We start from the raw sequence: 20,508 nt of genomic DNA, 5'->3' as shown, positions 1-20,508 counted from the left end.
AACTTTGTCCCACAGAAGAGGACCAGTAATACCCACCACCGCTGGTCTTCGCTCCCACCACTGGGGGCACCACTGATTCACCCTGGGAGCCCTTCAGTCAACCACGGGGAAACTGTAATTAGCAATTCCGGCCTAGACCCATGGAGGAGTGAAGGAAGACCCAGACTTACCTTTTAACAATGACTTACCCTGAGTCTTGCCTGCCAGACAAAAATTTCCAGGAATTCCTTTCCCACCTGCCTTCTCTGCTTGTTGCCAAAGTGTTGCTACTCCTACAGATTTGACACTGGACTGACAGCCCAAGGTACACTTGGGGTGTGTACCAATAAATCCAAATAACTAATAATTCTAATTATTAATTATTGGATTTATTAGGTATAATAATCTTCATTGCATTTAGAAAGATAGCGACAGAGATAGGAGAAAAGAGACAGTGAGAGAGAGGAGAGAGAGAGAAGAGAGAGAGAGAGAGAGAGAGAGAGAGAGAGAGAGAGAGAGAGAGAGAGAGAGAGAGAGAGAGAGAGAGAGAGAGAGAGAGAGAGAGAGAGAGAGAGAGAGAGAGAGAGAGAGAGAGAGAGAGAGAGAGAGAGAGAGAGAGAGAGAGAGAGAGAGAGAGAGAGAGAGAGAGAGAGAGAGAGAGAGAGAGAGAGAGAGCGAGAGAGAGAGAGAGTGAGAGTGAGAGAGAGAGAGAGTGAGAGAGAGAGAGAGAGAGAGAGAGAGAGAGAGAGAGAGAGAGAGAGAGAGAGAGAGAGAGAGAGAGAGAGAGAGAGAGAGAGAGAGAGAGAGAGAGAGAGAGAGAGAGAGAGTGAGAGAGAGGAGAGAGAGAGAGAGAGAGAGAGAGAGAGAGAGAGAGAGAGAGAGAGAGAGAGAGAGAGAGAGAGAGCGAGAGAGAGAGCGAGAGAGAGAGAGAGAGAGAGAGAGAGAGCGAGAGAGAGCGAGAGAGAGAGAGAGAGAGAGAGAGAGAGAGAGAGAGAGAGAGAGAGAGAGAGAGAGCGAGAGAGAGCGAGAGAGAGCGAGAGAGAGCGAGAGAGAGAGAGAGAGAGAGAGAGAGAGAGAGAGAGAGAGAGAGAGAGAGAGAGAGAGAGAAAGAGAGAGAAGAGAGAGAGAGAGAGAGAGAGAGAGAGAGAGAGAGAGAGAGAGAGAGAGAGAGAGAGAGAGAGAGAGAGAGAGAGAGAGAGAGAGAGAGAGAGAGAGAGAGAGAGAATGAGAGAGAGAGAGAGAGAGAGAGAGAGAGAGAGAGAGAGAGAGAGAGAGAGAGAGAGAGAGAGAGAGAGAGAGAGAGAGAGAGAGAGAGAGAGAGAGAGAGATGGTTATCAGTGGTATTCCATGGGCAGACTGGGGAGACGATCCTGTGAGGACTATGGCAGCCAGAGTGACTGTGACTGCCGGCACCGCCTCCCCTACCAACCGTTGACCACAGGTCTGGCAGTATCGTACTACACTCCAGGCCCCGGGCACCAACTTCCCCACACATAACACATACAACAATGCCTACATATATGTTCTTGGGCATTGGCTATCCTCTATAGGTTACATAGGACCTTTATCACACACAAACACATATACACACATTGACAAGAAGCACTGAACTACAGGCCAGTTTCCCCTAACTTGTATACCATGCAAGGTGATATAGAAGATCGTGAGGAAAAGGCTCGAAGAGTATTTGTAGGTCAATAGCTTTGTAACACACCACCAGCAGGGGTTCAGAGATGGTAAATCGTGCCTCACGGGTTTAATACAATTCTATGACCAAGCAATAAAAATTAGGCAAGAAAGAGAAGGGTGGACAGACTGCATTTTCTAAAACTGTCAGGAAGCCTTTGACACAATACCCCATAAAAGGCTGATAGAAAAGTTGGAGCAACAGGCTGGAGTAAAAGTGTAAGTGCTCCAGTGGACTAGAGAGTATCTAAGCAACAGGAAAGAGCGAGTAACTGTGAGGTGGGAGACATCAGAGTGGGAAGATGTCACCAGCGGAGTCCAACAGGACTCTGTACTTGGACCCATCCTGTCTCTAATTTATGTAAACGATCTTCCAGAGGGTATAGAATCATTCCTCTCAGTGTTTGCTGATGACAGAAAAACTATGAGAAGAATCAGAGATAGACAGAGATAGATGATAGATAGATGAAGATAGACAGAGACTACAGGACGACCTGGTAAAAACTGAAGGAACGGTCTAGAAAATGGCTACAAAAGTTCAACTCAGGAAAGTGTAAAGTAATGAAATTAAGCGAAGGGAGCAGAACGCTGAACACAAGGTGCCATCTGGGAGGTGAAATACTGCATGAGTCAAATAGAGAGAAAGATCTGGGAGTTAATATCACGCAGAACCTGTCCCCAGAGGCACACACCAAAGGATATCATCAGTGGCATATGCTAAGTTGGCCAAAATAAGACCTCCTTTAGAAACTTGTGTAAGGAATCGTTCAGGGCCTGTATACTACTTATAACAGACCATTCCTGGAATTTACAGCTCCAGCCTGGAATCCATTCATAGTTAAACATAAGAGAAAGTGAGAGAAGATTCAGAGGTATGCCACCAGACTCGTCCCGGAACTGAGAGGTATGAGCTACGAGGAATGGCTAAAGGAGCTGAACGTCACATCCCTGGAAAACAGAAGAGTAAGGGGAGACATGATAACCACCTACAAAATTCTCAGGGGAATTGACAGGGTAGACAAAGACAGATCATTAGCACGGGTGGAACACGAACAAGGGGACACAGGTGGAAACTTAGAACCCAAATGAGACACAGAGACATTAGAAATTTTTTTTTTCAGTGTCAGAGTAGTTAACAAACGGAATGCATTAAGTAGTGATGTGGTGAAGGCTGACTATATACACTGTTTCAAATGCAGATATGTTGGAGCCCAGTAGGCTCAGGAATCTGTACACCAGTTGATTAACAATTAAGAGGCGGGACCAAAGAGCTAGAGCTCAACCCCGAAAAGCACAACTAGGTGAGTACAACTAGATTAGTACATACACACACACACACACACACACACACACACACACACACACACACACACACACACACACACACACACACTCACTCACACACACACACACACACACACACACACACACACACACACACACACACACACACACACACACACACACACACACACACAGACTAAAATGGAAAAGGTTCAAAGGTTTGCCACCAGACTAGTACCCGAGCTGAGAGGTATGAGCTACGAGGAGAGACTACGGGAATTAAACCTCACTTCGTTGGATGACAGAAGAGTTAGGGGGGACATGATCACCACATTCAAGATCCTCAAGGGAATTGACAGGGTTGATAAAGACAGGCTGTTTAACACAAGGGGCACACGCACTAGGGGATACAGGTGGAAACTGAGTGCCCAAATGAGCCACAGAGATATTAGAAAGAACTTTTTTAGTGTCAGAGTGGTTGACAAATGGAATGCATTAGGAAGTGATGTGGTGGAGGCTGACTCCGTACACAGTTTCAAGTGTAGATATGATAGAGCCCAATAGGCTCAGGAACCTGTACACCTGTTGATTGACGGTTGAGAGGCGGGACCAAAGAGCCAGAGCTCAACCCCCGCAAGCACAACTAGGTGAGTACAACTAGGTGAGTACACACACACACACACACACATACACACATTACCAGATTACCACATTACCAGCAATGCTTGATTTGATACCAGCAATGCTTGATTTGATATTTACCCTAAATGAATGGGATATAAGGGAAGTTAAGATGGAAGCGCCCTTGGGAATGAGTAACCACAGTGTATTGAACTTTGAGTACCTGGTAGAGCTAGGACTTATCTCCCCCCAAAAAGAACTAGGAATCAAAAGGCTGGCATACCGAAAGGGGAATTATGAACAGATGAGAAGTTTCCTAAGTGAAATACCTTGGGACACAGACCTCAGAGACAAGTCTGTACAGGGCATGATGGACTATGTTACCCAAAAGTGTCAGGAGGCAGTAAACAGGTTCATCCCGGCCCAAAGGGAAAAATCCGAGAAGCAACAGAAGAATCCATGGTATAATAGGGCATGTATGGAAGCGAAGAAACTGAACAAAAAGGCGTGGAGGAACTTCCGGAATAACAGAACACCAGAAAGCAGAGAGAGATACCAGAGAACCAGGAATGAGTACGTCAGGGTGAGAAGAGAAGCAGAGAAAAATTTTGAAAATGATATAGCAAACAAAGCCAAGACCGAACCAAAGCTACTCCACAGTCACATCAGAAGGAAAACAACAGTGAAAGAACAGGTATTGAAACTTAGAACAGGCGAGGACAGGTATACAGAGAATGACAGAGAGGTGTGTGAGGAACTCAACAAGAGGTTCCAGGAGGTCTTCACAATAGAACAGGGTGAGGTCACTGTGCTAGGAGAAAGGGAGGTAAACCAGGCGGCCTTGGAGGAGTTCGAAATTACGAGAGAGGAGGTCAAGAGACACCTGCTGGATCTGGATGTTTGAAAGGCTGTTGGTCCAGATGGGATCTCACCATGGGTACTGAAAGAGTGTGCAGAGGCACTTTGCCTGCCACTCTCCATAGTGTATAGTAAGTCACTAGAGACGGGAGACCTACCAGAAATATGGAAGACGGCGAATGTGGTCCCAATATACAAAAAGGGCGACAGACAAGAGGTACTGAACTACAGGCCAGTGTCCTTGACTTGTATACCATGCAAGGTGATGGAGAAGATCGTGAGAAAAAACCTGGTAACACATCTGGAGAGAAGGGACTTCGTGACAAATCGCCAACATGGATTCAGGGAGGGTAAATCTTGCCTTACAGGCTTGATAGAATTCTACGATCAGGTGACACAGATTAAGCAAGAAAGAGAGGGCTGGGCGGACTGCATTTTCTTGGATTGTCGGAAAGCCTTTGACACAGTACCGCATAAGAGGCTGGTACATAAGCTGGAGAGACAGGCAGGTGTAGCTGGTAAGGTGCTCCAGTGGATAAGGGAGTATCTAAGCAATAGGAAGCAGAGAGTTACGGTGAGGGGTGAGACCTCCGATTGGCGTGAAGTCACCAGTGGAGTCCCACAGGGCTCTGTACTCGGTCCTATCTTGTTTCTGATATATGTAAATGATCTCCCAGAGGGTATCGATTCATTTCTCTCAATGTTTGCGGACGATGCTAAAATTATGAGAAGGATTAAAACAGAAGAGGACTGTTTGAGGCTTCAAGAAGACCTAGACAAGCTGAAGGAATGGTCGAACAAATGGTTGTTAGAGTTTAACCCAACCAAATGTAATGTAATGAAGATAGGTGTAGGGAGCAGGAGGCCAGATACAAGGTATCATCTGGGAGAGGAAATTCTTCAGGAGTCAGAGAAGGAAAAAGACTTGGGGGTTGATATCACGCCAGACCTGTCTCCTGCAGCACATATCAAGCGGATAACATCAGCGGCATATGCCAGGCTGGCCAACATACGAACGGCATTCAGAAACTTGTGTAAAGAATCATTCAGAACTTTGTATACCACATATGTCAGGCCAATCCTGGAGTATGCAGCCCCAGCATGGAGTCCATATCTAGTCAAGGATAAGACTAAACTGGAAAAGGTTCAAAGGTTTGCCACCAGACTAGTACCCGAGCTGAGAGGTATGAGCTACGAGGAGAGACTACGGGAATTAAACCTCACTTCGCTGGAAGACAGAAGAGTTAGGGGGGACATGATCACCACATTCAAGATTCTGAAGGGGATTGATAGGGTAGATAAAGACAGTCTATTTAACTCAAGGGGAACACGCACAAGGGGACACAGGTGGAAACTGAGTGCCCAAATGAGCCACAGAGATATTAGAAAGAACTTTTTTAGTGTCAGAGTGGTTGACAAATGGAATGCATTATGAAGTGATGTGGTGGAGGCTGACTCCATACACAGTTTCAAGTGTAGATATGACAGAGCCGATAGGCTCAGGAATCTGTACACCTGTTGATTGACGGTTGAGAGGCGGGACCAAAGAGCCAGAGCTCAACCCCCGCAAACACAACTAGGTGAGTACAACTAGGTGAGTACACACACACACACACACACACACATACACACACACACACAGGATAAGGCAGGACAGAGAAGGCTGGGCAGACTGCATATTTCTTGACTGCCAAAAGGCCTTTGATACAGTACCGCACATGAGACTGCTATACAAACTTGAGAGGCAGGCAGGAGTAAGCGGAAAGGCCCTTTCATGGGTGAAGAACTACCTAACAGGAAGGAGCCAGAGGGTAATGGTAAAGGGCGAGAAGTCGGACTGGCGAACAGTAACAAGTGGAGTACCTCAAGGATCGGTGCTGGGACCAATCCTCTTTCTAATTTACGTAAATGATATGTTTACAGGAGTGGAATCATACATGTCAATGTTTGCGGATGACGCAAAATTAATGAGAAGAGTTGTGACAGACGAGGATTGTAGGATCCTCCAAGAGGACTTAAACAGGTTGCAGAGATGATCAGGGAAATGGCTACTGGCGTTTAACACCAGTAAATGTAAAGTTATGGAAATGGGATCAGGTGATAGAAGACCAAAAGGACAGTACACAATGAAGGGGAACTTCCTACCTGTAACGATTCGAGAAAGAGACCTGGGAGTGGATGTGACACCTAACCTAACTCCTGAGGCACATATAAATAAGATAACGACAGCAGCGTACTCTACACTGGCGAAAATTAGAACTTCATTCAGAAACCTAAATGAGGAGGCTTTTAGGGCACTTTACACTGCCTACGTGAGACCCGTCTTAGAGTATACCGCGCCATCATGGAGCCCCCACCTGAAGAAACACATAAGGAAACTGTAGAAGGTTCAGAGGTTTGCGACGAGGCTTGTCCCAGAGTTACGAGGGGTGGGATATGAAGAGCGTCTGAAGGAACTGAACCTTACGACACTAGAGAAAAGAAGGGAGAGAGAAGATATGATAGGGACATATAAAATTCTCGGGGGAATTGACTAAGTGGAAATAGATGAAATGTTCACACGTAATAATAACAGAACGAGGGAACATGGGTGGAAACTGGAAACTCAGATGAGTCACAGAGATGTTAGGAAGTTTTCTTTCTGCGTGAGAGTAGTGGAAAAATGGAGTGCATTTGGGGAACAGGTTGTGGAAGAAAACTCTATTCATACTTTTAAAATTAGGTATGATAGGGAAATGGGACAGGAGTCATTGCTGTAAACAACCAATAGCTGGAAAGGCGGGATCCAAGAGTCAATGCTCGATCCTGCAAGCACAAATAGGTGAGTACAAATAGGTGAGTACAAAATCTGAGAAAGGACAGAAGAGAGTCAGCTTCAGGGTGATGTACTCGAACATAGATGGGATCACCAGCAAGGCAAGTGAACTACGGGAAAGAACACAAGAAGTGAACCCAGATGTAATCGGACTCACAGAAACAAAACTCTCAGGTATCATAACGAATGCAGTGTTTCCCCAGAACTACACTGTAATAAGGAAAGAGAGGGAAGGACGGGGAAGAGGTGGAGTGGCCCTACTAATGAGAAAGGAATGGAGCTTCAAGGAGATGGTCATCCCGGGCTGCAATGGTTTCAGAGACTACGTAACAGGCACCATAACATTGGGAGGACCAAAAGTAGTAGTAGTAGTTATATATAACTCTCCACCAAATAACAGAAGACCAAGGCAAGAGAATTACAACAACAACATGGCAGTTAACACTATAATTGAGAAGGCAGCCTCTACTGCCTGTAGAAATAGATCCCATCTGCTCATCATAGAAGACTTCAATCACGGAAAGATATACTGGGAGAACAAGGAACCGCATGGAGGAGAGGATACATGGAGAGCCAAACTAATGGAGGTGGCGACAAGAAACTATCTAAGCCAACATGTCAGGGAACCCACTAGGATGAGAGGAAACGATGAACCAGCGAGACTCGACCTAGTCTTCACTCTGATCGACTCCGACATAAGGAAAATCGGCTATGAGGCCCCAGTAGGAATGAGCGACCACAGTGTACTGGCGTTTGAGTATCTGGTTGAGGAAGGGTTATTGAACTCAAAGAGGGGTACTGAAAACAAAAAACTGGCATTCCAAAAGGGAAACTATGAGGTGTTAAGAAAATTCCTAACAGATATAACATGGGAAACAAAGCTCAGGGGAAAGACGGCCGTAGACATGATGGACTTCATCACGCACAAGTGCAAGGAAGCAGCAAACAAGTTTGTCCCAGTCCAAAAGGAAAGCAATGAAATGAAGATGAGAAGCCCATGATTTAATCAGAGATGTGGGCTAGCTAAACAGCAAAGTAATAGGGCATGGAGAAACTATAGGAATAAGAGGACACTTGAGAGCAGAGAAAGATACTAGAGTGCCAGGAATGAATATGTCAGGATGAGAAGAGAGGCAGAAAGACAATACGAAAATGACATCGCAAGCAAAGCAAAGACTCAACCCAAGTTGCTGCATAGTAACATCTGGAGAAAAACAACAGTAAAGGAACAGGTAATGAATATAAGAATAGGGGCAGATTGATTCACTACAAACGACATGGAAGTGTGTGAGGAACTGAATAAGAAGTTCCAGGAGGTCTTCACCGAAGAGGAAGGAGAGATTCCAGAGATAAAAGAGGAAATAGTTAACCTGGAACCACTGGAAGAGTTTGAGATTACCAGTGGGGAAGTAAAGAAGTGTTTACTAGAGTTGCATGTGACATAGGCTATAGGCCCAGATGGAATCTCCCCTTGGATACTAAGGTAAGGAGCAGAAGCACTGTGCCTGCCACTCTCCATAGTGTATAACAAATCACTGGAAACAGGGGAACTGCCAGAAATTTGTAAGGCAGCTTATGTAGTTCCAATATACAAGAAAGGGGATAGGCAGGCGGCACTGAACTACAGGCCAGTGTCCCTAGCCTGCATACCATGCAAGCTGATGGAGAAGATTATGCGAAGAAAGCTAGTGGAACATCTGGAGCGAAAGAACTTTGTAACACAGCATCAACATGGGTTCAGGGATGGCAAGTCCTGCCTCATAGGGCTAATTGAGTTCTACGACCAGGCAACAAAAATCAAGCAAGAAAGAGAGGGCTGGGCAGACTGCATATTTTTGGATTGTCAAAAAGCCTTTGATACAGTACCACATAAGAGGCTACTGAGAAAGCAGGAGATGCAGGCTGGAGTGAAAGGGAAGGTACTCCGTTGGTCTCGGGAGTACGTAAGTAACAGTAGACAAAGAGTCACTGTGAGGGGTGAGGTCTCGGATTGGCGTGACGTCACAAGTGGAGTCCCGTAGGGGTCAGTCCTTGGACCAATACTGTTTCTGATATATGTAAATGATCTCCCAGAGGGTATAGAATCGTTTCTCTCAATGTTTGCTGATGATGCAAAAATTATGAGGAGGATTGAAAAAGAGGATGATAGTAGAAGGCTACAGGATGACCTAGACAAACTGAATGAATGGTCTAACAAATGGTTGTTAAAGTTTAACCCGAGTAAATGCAAAGTAATGAAACTAGGCGGTGGAAACAGGAGGCCAGACACAAGATACAGAATAGCAGATGAAGTACTTAATGAAACGGAAAGAGAGAAAGATCTAGGAATTTATATCACACCAAACCTGTCTCCTTAAGCCCACATCAAAAGAATTACGTCTGCGGCATAAGCAAGGCTGGCTAACATTAGAACAGCCTTCAGGAACCTGTGTAAGGAATCGTTTAGAATCTTGTACACCACATACTTAAGACCAATCCTGGAGTATGCGGCCCCAGCATGGAGTCCGCACCTTGTCAAGCACAAGACGAAGCTGGAAAAATTTCAGAGGTATGCCACTAGACTGGTCCCAGAACTAAGAGGCATGAGTTACGAGGAAAGACTGCGGGAAATACACCTTACGACACTAGAAGACAGAAGAGTGAGGGGGAGATACGATCACTACCTACAAGATCCTCAGGAGAATTGACAGGGTAAACAAGGATAAACTATTCAACATTGGCGGTACGCGAACAAGGGGACATAGGTGGAAACTGAGTACCCAAATGAGCCACAGGGACGTTAGAAAGAACTTTTTCAGTGTCAGAGTAGTTAACAGGTGGAATGCATTAGGCAGAGATGTGGTGGAGGCTGACTCCATACACAGTTTTAAATGTAGATATAATTGAGCCCAATAGGCTCAGGAATCTGTACACCAGTTGATTGACAGTTGAGAGATGGGCCCAAAGAGCCAAAGCTCAACCCCCACAAGGACAATTAGGTGAGTACACACACACACAGGGACCCTCTCTCTCTCTCCCATTCCCTCTCTCCCACTCTCTCTCTCTCCCACTCTCTCTCTCTCTCTCCCACTCTCTCTCTCTCTCCCACTCTCTCTGCCTCTCTCCCCTCTCTCTCTCTCTCTCTCTCTCTCTCTCTCTCTCTCTCTCTCTCTCTCTCTCTCTCTCTCTCTCTCTCTCTCTCTCTCTCTCTCTCTCTCTCTCTCTCTCTCTCTCTCTCTCTCTCTCTCTCTCTCTCTCTCTCTCTCTCTCTCTCTCTCTCTCTCTCTCACTCTCTCTCTCTCTCTCTCTCTCTCTCTCTCTCTCTCTCTCTCTCTCTCTCTCTCTCTCTCTCTCTCTCTCTCTCTCTCTCTCTCTCTCTCTCTCTCTCTCTCTCTCTCTCTCTCTCCCTCCCTCTCTTTCCTTCCCCCTCCCTCTCTGCCCAGAGACACACACACACACACATACACACACACACACACACACACACACACACACACACACACACACACACACACACACATACACACACACACACCTCTCTCCCTCTCCATCTCTCTCCCTCTCCTCTCTCTCCCTCTCTCTCTCCCTCCCGCCTCTCTCTCCATCTCCTCCTATTCTAATTTCTTCTCACTTCAGTGGAAGGGTCGGATCGCCCCCACCCACCCATTTATCTCTCCCTTTATCACTCCCTTTCTCTCTCTCTCTTTCTATCTCTCTTCCTCTCTCTCTCTCTCCCTCCCCCATCCCGCTCTGCCTTCCTGACAAATCCTATTACGGCACAACTATAGGAACAGGGGCAAGCATGGCAGCCAGAGGTACCAGGGGAACAGGGAAGAGCCAAGGTGACGAAATGAAGGAAATGTTCGCCCAGTTTCTGGAGGACATCAAGAGTGAGATGCAAGAAATGATGCAGGAAATGAAGAACGAAATAAGCAACCTGAAAAGAGAGCTGACAGCAGCAAAGAGGGAGATTAGAGTCCTCAAAGAGAATGGTATCGAGGCTGAGACTCAAAAAATCATCCAGGGAGAAGGTGGTTATAGTTTTTGGATGAGAATGCATCAATAAAAGCAACATTTGTGGAAATACTAAAAAAAAAATACTGAAGTATTGACTGCAGTGATGGAGGTGGCCATGAAAGCAGCCACCTCACAGGAGGCGGCACGCTCCACTAGCCAACTGCTGAAAAGGAACAGATCAGTGGTTGCTGTGGGTATTAAAGAGCAGGAAGTCTCTAATAGGACAGAGTGGAATGAATAGGACAAAGCAGCAGTGAATGAAGTACTAAAGGCACTAGACATGGAAGGGGCTGAGCAAAGCAATGAGAAGGTTTTCAGGCTAGGTTGGTACAACAAAGACCGAGACCAAATGATAAAGATAGTGTTTGCAAATGAGAGCACAAAGGAGAAGATCCTATCAAGGAAGAGCTCCCTAAAAAACGTGGGAAAATTCAAAAATGTATTCCTCCAGAGAGACATGACAAGGGAGGAGAGAGCCGTGGCGGCAGAAGCAAGGAAGAGGCGCAGGGCGAGGGGAAAACCAGGAAGTCACAGCTCCCAACACAACACCCCCAGAGGCGAGGGGGGAACCCACAACCAGCTACCCAGTAATACCAGAAGGGAGGATAACCCCGCCACCCTCCTCTGCATAGAAAACCCCCCTACCCCAAACCCTATCTGCCCCCACTCAAATGATCAGCCAAATCTCCCTCCCCCCACACCCAATCCCCACCCTTCCACCCCTCCCCTCCTCCCGAGTCCTCCCTCCCCCCCTTTCCTTCCCGTCCTCCCTCCCCTTTCACCCCATACCCTCCCTGGCCCTCCCCCTTCAATAGATCCCCGCCCCTCATCCCAGTATCCTCTGAGACCCTGTTATCCACCTCACAGGTCCTCGCACCCATGGAACAGCCTCCCCCACCAGCAGAACACTCACCAAGGAGGCGATTTGAGAAGGGACAGAAGAAAGTGAGCCACAAAGCAATGTACACTAACATAGATGGAATTACAAATATAGCAAATGAGCTTGGAGAACGGGTACTAGAGGAAAACCCAGACATAATAGCCCTCACAGAAACAGCTCACGAAAACGATAACAAACGCAGTGTTCCCACAGGACTATTATGTTATGAGGAAAGAGAGGGAAGGAAGAGGTGGGGGTGGTGTAGCTCTGCTGGTAAGAAAAGGCTGGGATTTTGAAGAGATGGATATTCAGGGCTGTGAAGGTTTCAGTGACTACATAGCAGGTACCATAACAAATGGAGGGAAAAAAATTATAGTTGTAGTCATATATAATCCAAAACCAAATGACAGAAGACCTAGACAGGAAAATGATAGAAACAACATGGCCACTATTAACATAATAGAAAGAGCAGCTTCTGTTGCTAGCAGGAATGGATCTGGACTACTTATTATGGGAGACTTCAACCATGGAAAGATAGATTGGAAGAACAGAGACCCGCATGGAGGACCAGAAACATGGAGAGCTAAGCTGCTGGACGTGGCAACAAGAAACTTTCTAAGCAAGCACATCAAAGAACCAACAAGAATGAGAGGAGAAGATGAACCAGCAATGCATGATTTGATATTTACCCTAAATGAGTGGGATATAAGGGAAGTTAAGATGGAAGCGCCCTTGGGAATGAGTGACCACAGTGTACTGAACTTTGAGTACCTGGTAGAGCTAGGACTTATCTCCCCCCCAAAAAAGAACTAGGAATCAAAAGGCTGGCATATTGAAAGGGGAATTATGAACAGATGAGAAGTTTCCTAAGTGAAATACCTTGGAACACAGACCTCAGAGATAAGTCTGTACAGGGTATGATGGACTATGTTACCCAAAAGTGTCAGGAGGCAGTAAACAGGTTCATCCCGGCCCAAAAGGAAAAATCCGAGAAGCAACAGAAGAATCAATGGTATAATAGGGCATGTATGGAAGCGAAGAAACTGAACAAAATGGCGAAGAGGAACTTCCGGAATAACAGAACACCAGAAAGCAGAGAGAGAGATACCAGAAAACTAGGAATGAGTACGTCAGGGTGAGAAGAGAAGCAGAGAAAAGTTTTGAAAATGATATAGCAAACAAAGCCAAGACCGAACCAAAGCTACTCCACAGTCACATCAGAAGGAAAACAACAGTGAAAGAACAGGCATTGAAACTTCGAACAGGCGAGGACAGGTATACAGAGAATGACACAGAGGTGTGTGAAGAACTCAACAAGAGGTTCCAGGAGGTCTTCACAATAGAACAAGGTGAGGTCACTGTGCTAGGAGAAAGGGAGGTAAACCAGGCGGCCTTGGAAGAGTTCGAAATTACGAGAGAGGAGGTCAAGAGACACCTGCTGGATCTGGATGTTAGAAAGGCTGTTGGTCCAGATGGGATCTCACCATGGATACTGAAAGAGTGTGCAGAGGCACTTTGCTTGCCACTCTCCTTAGTGTATAGTAAGTCACTGGAGACGGGAGACCTACAAGAAATATGGAAGACGGCAAATGTGGTCCCAATATACAAAAAGGGCGACAGGCAAGAGGCACTGAACTACAGGCCAGTGTCCTTGACTTGTATACCATGCAAGGTGATGGAGAAGATCGTGAGAAAAAACCTGGTAACACATCTGGTGAGAAGGGACTTCGTGACAAATCACCAACATGGGTTCAGGGAGGGTAAATCTTGCCTTACAGGCTTGATAGAATTCTACGATCAGGTGACAAACATTAAGCAAGGAAGAGAGGGCTGGGCGGACTGCATTTTCTTGGATTGTCGGAAAGCCTTTGACACAGTACCGCATAAGAGGCTGGCACATAAGCTGGAGAGACAGGTAGGTGTAGCTGGTAAGGTGCTCCAGTGGATAAGGGAGTACCTAAGCAATAGGAAGCAGAGAGTTACGGTGAGGGGGTGAGACCTCCGATTGGCGTGAAGTCACCAGTGGAGTCCCACAGGGCTCTGTACTCGGTCCTATCTTGTTTCTGATATATGTAAATGATCTCCCGGAGGGTATCGATTCATTTCTCTCAATGTTTGCGGACGATGCTAAAATTATGAGAAGGATTAAAACAGAAGAGGACTGTTTGAGGCTTCAAGAAGACCTAGACAAGCTGAAGGAATGGTCTAACAAATGATAGTTAGAGTTTATCCCAACCAAATGTAATGTAATGAAGATAGGTGTAGGGAGCAGGACGCCAGATACAAGGTATCATCTGGGAGAGGAAATTCTTCAGGAGTCAGAGAAGGAAAAAGACTTGGGGGTTGATATCACGCCAGACCTGTCTCCTGCAGCACATATCAAGCGGATAACATCAGCGGCATATGCCAGGCTGGCCAACATACGAACGGCATTCAGAAACTTGTGTAAAGAATCATTCAGAACTTTGTATACCACATATGTCAGGCCAATCCTGGAGTATGCAGCCCCAGCATGGAGTCCATATCTAGTCAAGGATAAGACTAAACTGGAAAAGGTTCAAAGGTTTGCCACCAGACTAGTACCCGAGCTGAGAGGTATGAGCTATGAGGAGAGACTACGGGAATTAAACCTCACTTCGCTGGAAGACAGAGGAGTAAGGGGGGACATGATCACCACATTCAAGATTCTGAAGGGAATTGATAGGGTAGATAAAGACAGTCTATTTAACACAAGGGGACCACGTAGGGAGCAGGAGACCAGATACAAGGTATTGTTTGGGAGATGAAATCCTGCAAGAGTCAGAGAGAGAGAAAGACCTAGGGGTTGATATCACGCCAGACATGTCCCCTCAAGCTCATATCAGGAGGATAAAATGAGCGGCATATGCCAGGTTGGCTAACATGAGAACGGCCTTTAGAAACTTGTGTAATGAATCTCTCAAAACATTATATACCACATATGTCAGACCAATCCTGGAGTATGCGGCTCCAGCATGGAGTCCATATCTAGTCAAGCATAAGACTAAACTGGAAAAGGTTCATTGGTTTGCCACCAGACTAGAACCAGAACTGAGGGGTATGAGCTACGAGGAGAAACTACGGGAATTAACATCATGTCACTGGGAGACAGAAGAGTTAGAGGGGACATGATCACCACATACAAGATTCTCAGAGGAATTGATAGGGTAGATAAAGACAGACTTTTTAACACAAGGGGCACACGCACTAGGGGACACAGGTGGAAATTGAGTGCCCAAATGAGCCATAGACGCGTTAGAAAGAATTTTTCAGTGTCAGAGTAGTAGACAAATGGAATGCATTAGGAAGGGATGTGGTGGAGGCTGACTCCATACACAGCTTCAAGTGTAGATATGATAGAGCCCAATAGGCTCAGGAACCTGTACACCTGTTGATTGACGGTTGAGAGGCGGGACCAAAGAGCCAGAGCTCAACCCCCACAAGCAAAATTAGGTAAGTACAATTATGTAAGTACACGCACACACATCAGGAGAGGGGCCTAATAGCTGAGTGGACAGCGCTCTGTACTCGTTATCCAAGGGTCCGGGTTCGATCCCTGGTGATGGCAGAAATAAAATGATAATTATCTTTCACCCTGAGGCGCCTGTTATCCAGCAGTACATAGGTACCTGGGAGTTAGATAGCTGTTACAGGCTGCTTCCTGGGGGTATGTGCGTGAGTGCGTGGAAAAAAATAGTTGGTAGTTATTAACAGTTGATTGATTGAGAGTTGAGAGGCAGACCGAAAGAGCAGAGCACATCCCCCACAAACACAACTAGGTGAATACATTCACAAAAAACACACACACATATTTGATATTAAAAAGACGTCTTAATATAAATAGTTACAGAGTCACCTTTCTGAGACCAAATAAAAACGTCAAACAACGTTTTATGTTTGCTGGGATGATATTGATTGTTGGCCTAGCACGACCTTGATGGATGACCAGGTACGACCTCAATGATTGAACTGGCGCAAACTTGATGACTGACCTGGCATGACACTGATTTTTGGCCTAGCACGACCTTGATGGATGACCAGGTACGACCTCAATGATTGAACTGGCACAAACTTGATGACTGACCTGGCATGACACTGATTGTGGGCCTAGCACGACCTTGACGGATGACCAGGTACGACCTCAATGATTGAACTGGCACAAACTTGATGACTGACCTGGCATGATACTGATTCTTGGCCTAGCACGACCTTGATGGATGGCCTGGATGGATGACTTGGCATGACCTGCATTGTATACCTGGCATGACCTGAACTGTCGACCTGGCTCGACCTTTACTGTCAACCTGACACGGCCTGTACTGTCGACCTGACACGGCCTGTACTGTCGACCTGGCTCGACCTTTACTGTCAACCTGACATGGCCTGTACTGTCAACCTGACACGGCCTGTACTGTCAACCTGACACGGCCAGTACTGTCGACCTGGCTCGACCTTTACTGTCGACCTGACACGGCCTGTACTGTCGACCTGACACGGCCTGTACTGTCAACCTGACACGGCCTATACTGTCGACCCGACACGGCCTGTACTGTCGACCTGACACGGCCTGTACTGTCAACCTGACACGGCCTGTACTGTCAACCTGACACGGCCTGTACTGTCAACCTGACACGGCCTGTACTGTCGACCTGACACGGCCTATACTGTCGACCTGACACGGCCTGTACTGTCGACCTGACACGGCCTGTACTGTCGACCTGACACGGCCTGTACTGTCGACCTGACACGGCCTGTACTGTCGACCTGACACGGCCTATACTGTCGACCTGACACGGCCTGTACTGTCGACCTGACACGGCCTATACTGTCGACCTGACACGGCCTGTACTGTCGACCTGACACGGCCTGTACTGTCAACCTGACACGGCCAGTACTGCCGACCTGACACGGCCTGTACTGTCGACCTGACACGGCCTGTACTGTCGACCTGACACGGTCTGTACTGTCGACCTAACATGACCTGGATTGTCGACCTGCATGGTTGATCTCACTAAACTTGGATGGTTGACCTGGCCCGACCTGGATAGTTAACCTGGCACAACCTGGATAATTAACTTGGCACGACCTGGATGGTTAACCTGGTATTCTTTGGATCATATACTATTACCTGTCAGGTTTGATGAAGTAGACGCCATCCAGCCTCTCTCCCTGGCGGTACAGTTCAGCACAGTCCTTGGGCGTTGTCTCCCTGCCAATATTAGACCATTGTAATGTTTCCTTCAATTGATGTTCATTGTTTCAACAGTAGAAAAAAATTGCTCCAGTTATTTCATATTCAAATTAGAACAAAAATGTATATATATATATATATATATATATATATATATATATATATATATATATATACATATATATATATATATATATATATATAAATATATATATATATATATATATATATATATATATATATATATATATATATATATATATATAAATGTATATATATATATTATATATATATATATATATATATATATATATATATATATATATATATATATATATATATATATATATATATATATATATATATATATATGTCGTACCTAGTAGCCAGAACGCACTTCTCGGCCTACTATGCAAGGCCCGATTTGCCTAATAAGCCAAATTTTCCTGAATTAATATATTTTCTCTAATTTTTTTCTTATGAAATGATAAAGCTACCCATTTCATTATGTATGAGGTCAATTTTTTTTATTTGAGTTAAAATTAACGTAGATATATGACCGAACCTAACCAACCCTACCTAACCTAACCTAACCTATCTCTATAGGTTAGGTTTGGTTAGATAGCCGAAAAAGTTAGGTTAGGTTAGGTTAGGTAGGTTAGGTTGTCGACAAAACATTAATTCATGAAAACTAGGCTTATTAGGCAAATCGGGCCTTGCATAGTAGGCTGAGAAGTGCGTTCTGGCTACTAGGTACGACATATATATATATATATATATATATATATATATATATATATATATATATATATATATATATATATATATATATATAGTTGTGCAATAATTGGCTGTTGATTGCTGGTGTTGACTTCTTGATGTGTAGTGCCTCGCAAACGTCAAGCCGCCTGCTATCGCTGTATCTATCGATGATTTCTGTGTTGTTTACTAGGATTTCTAGTAGAAATCGTGTTGTTTGTTGAAGTAGTGTTGTTTACTAGAAATCCTAGTAAACAACACAGAAATCATCGATAGATACAGCGATAGCAGGCGGCTTGACGTTTGCGAGGCACTACACATCAAGAAGTCAACACCAGCAATCAACAGCCAATATATATATATACACTAGCTGTACCCAGCCATGCGCTGCTGTGGCTCAGCAATGTATGTGCGTGGCTGAGCCACACCAACCTTCCCCTGACTCCCAGTCCACTCCCACCATTCCACCCACCACGTCCCCTCGTCCTCCCCCACCATCTCCCACTCTCCCGTCCTCTTGTCCTCCCTACCATTCTCCCCTCCCCATCCCATTATCCTTTCCACCATCCCCCACTCCCCTGTCTACTTGTCCTCCCCTACCATTCCCCACTCCCATCCCCTCATTTTCCCTACCATTCCCCACTCCCTCGTCCGAGGCATTCTTAAATGATCTGATGTTCCCATCACTAAAATATAGCAATAACAGTTAAAAAACGAAAAGAAAAACAATGAAAAAATTCAAAACAAACTATTCTCAGGAAGTTAACAGTACGGTAAACAACACAGCTCAATTCCAATTCAATGTCACTCACTATAATTAAATCAAAATGAAAATGAATCGAAATCTTTACAAATTCCATTTATCAATGAAATCTGGAACAGCGAAATAGAATCGTAACATATTTATTATAGCAGTGTGTTGCTCCTACGTGCAACAGATGGCGCTGTTTAAAAAAAAAACATGTTTTTACCTGTCACAGGTGTGGCATCTATTCGTATACTCACAAAATGAACGGTATGGAAAACAACACAGCCCAATTCCAACACAATGTCACACAAAATAATTTAATCAAAATGAAAATAAATTGAAATCTATGAAAATTCAATTTGTCAATGGAATCAGAAACATTGAAATGGAATTGTAAAATATTTAGTATAGGGGGTGTTGCTCTTACGTGCAACAGATGGCGCTGTGTCTTAAAATAAGAATGTTTTTACCTGTCAAAGATGTGGCATCTCTACTTATACTTACAAAATGAACGGTATGGTAAGCAACGCAACTCAATTCCAACAAAATGTCAAACAAAATAATTTTATCAAAATGAAAATAAATCGAAATCTATGAAAATTCAATTTGTCATAGCAATCAGAAACATTGAAATGGAATCGTAACATAGTTTGCATAACAAGTGTTGCTATTAAATGCAACAGATGGTGCTGTTTTTTTAAAGCATGTTTTAAATGTTACAGGTGTGACATCTAGATAGAATGTTTATAAAATCATTCATGTATTCGAATAGAACGTCCAACAGAGGGTGCTATTTAAAAAAAAAAATGTATTTTCCTGTCACAGGTGAGGCATGTATGAAGTAGGTATAGAAAAACAGGCGCCTATTCGAATGCAACGTTGTGTCAAAATTACAAAGCAATCGGTAAAGAGGTTTCGAAGATTTCCCACACATGAAAAAACAGTTTAAAAAAAAACATGTTTTTCTCCGTCACAGACGTGACATATATATAGTATGCATATAAAACTCGGCCGGATGCCGATATATATATATATATATATATATATATATATATATATATATATATATATATATATATATATATATATATATATATATATATATATATATATATATATATATATATATATATATATATATATATATATATATATATATGTCGTACCTAATAGCCAGAACGCACTTCTATGCCTACTATTCAAGGCCCGATTTGCCTAATAAGCCAAGTTTTCATGAATTAATTGTTTTTCGACTACCTAACCTACCTAACCTAACCTAACCTAACTTTTTCGGCTACCTAACCTAACCTAACCTATAAAGATAGGTTAGGTTAGGTTAGGTAGGGTTGGTTAGGTTCGGTCATATATCTACGTTATTTTTAACTCCAATAAAAAAAAATTGACCTCATACATAATGAAATGGGTAGCTTTATCATTTCATAAGAAAAAAATTAGAGAAAATATATTAATTTATGAAAACTTGGCTTATTAGGCAAATCGGGCCTTGAATAGTAGGCATAGAAGTGCGTTCTGGCTATTAGGTACGACATATATATATATATATATATATATATATATATATATATATATATATATATATATATATACATATATATATATATATATATATATATATATATATATATATATATATATATTATATATATATATAT

At 44.2% G+C, this 20,508-nt stretch overlaps 1 protein-coding gene across 1 annotated transcript in view; it reads right to left on the bottom strand.

Moving 5' to 3' along the window:
• The window catches only part of LOC138351747 (angiopoietin-4-like), a 283,693-nt gene that overhangs the window by 163,959 nt on the left and 99,226 nt on the right, over window positions 1-20,508 (bottom strand). The window contains exon 4 of the mRNA XM_069303775.1: window positions 17,266-17,346. Within this exon, the coding sequence (XP_069159876.1) occupies window positions 17,266-17,346 (81 nt within the window). The remainder of the gene's footprint in view (window positions 1-17,265; window positions 17,347-20,508) is intronic.

This window comes from Procambarus clarkii, chromosome 50, assembly GCF_040958095.1.
Source record: "Procambarus clarkii isolate CNS0578487 chromosome 50, FALCON_Pclarkii_2.0, whole genome shotgun sequence".
In the NCBI taxonomy this organism is placed as follows: domain Eukaryota; kingdom Metazoa; phylum Arthropoda; class Malacostraca; order Decapoda; family Cambaridae; genus Procambarus; species Procambarus clarkii.
This window is presented reverse-complemented; position numbering and strand designations above follow the sequence as displayed.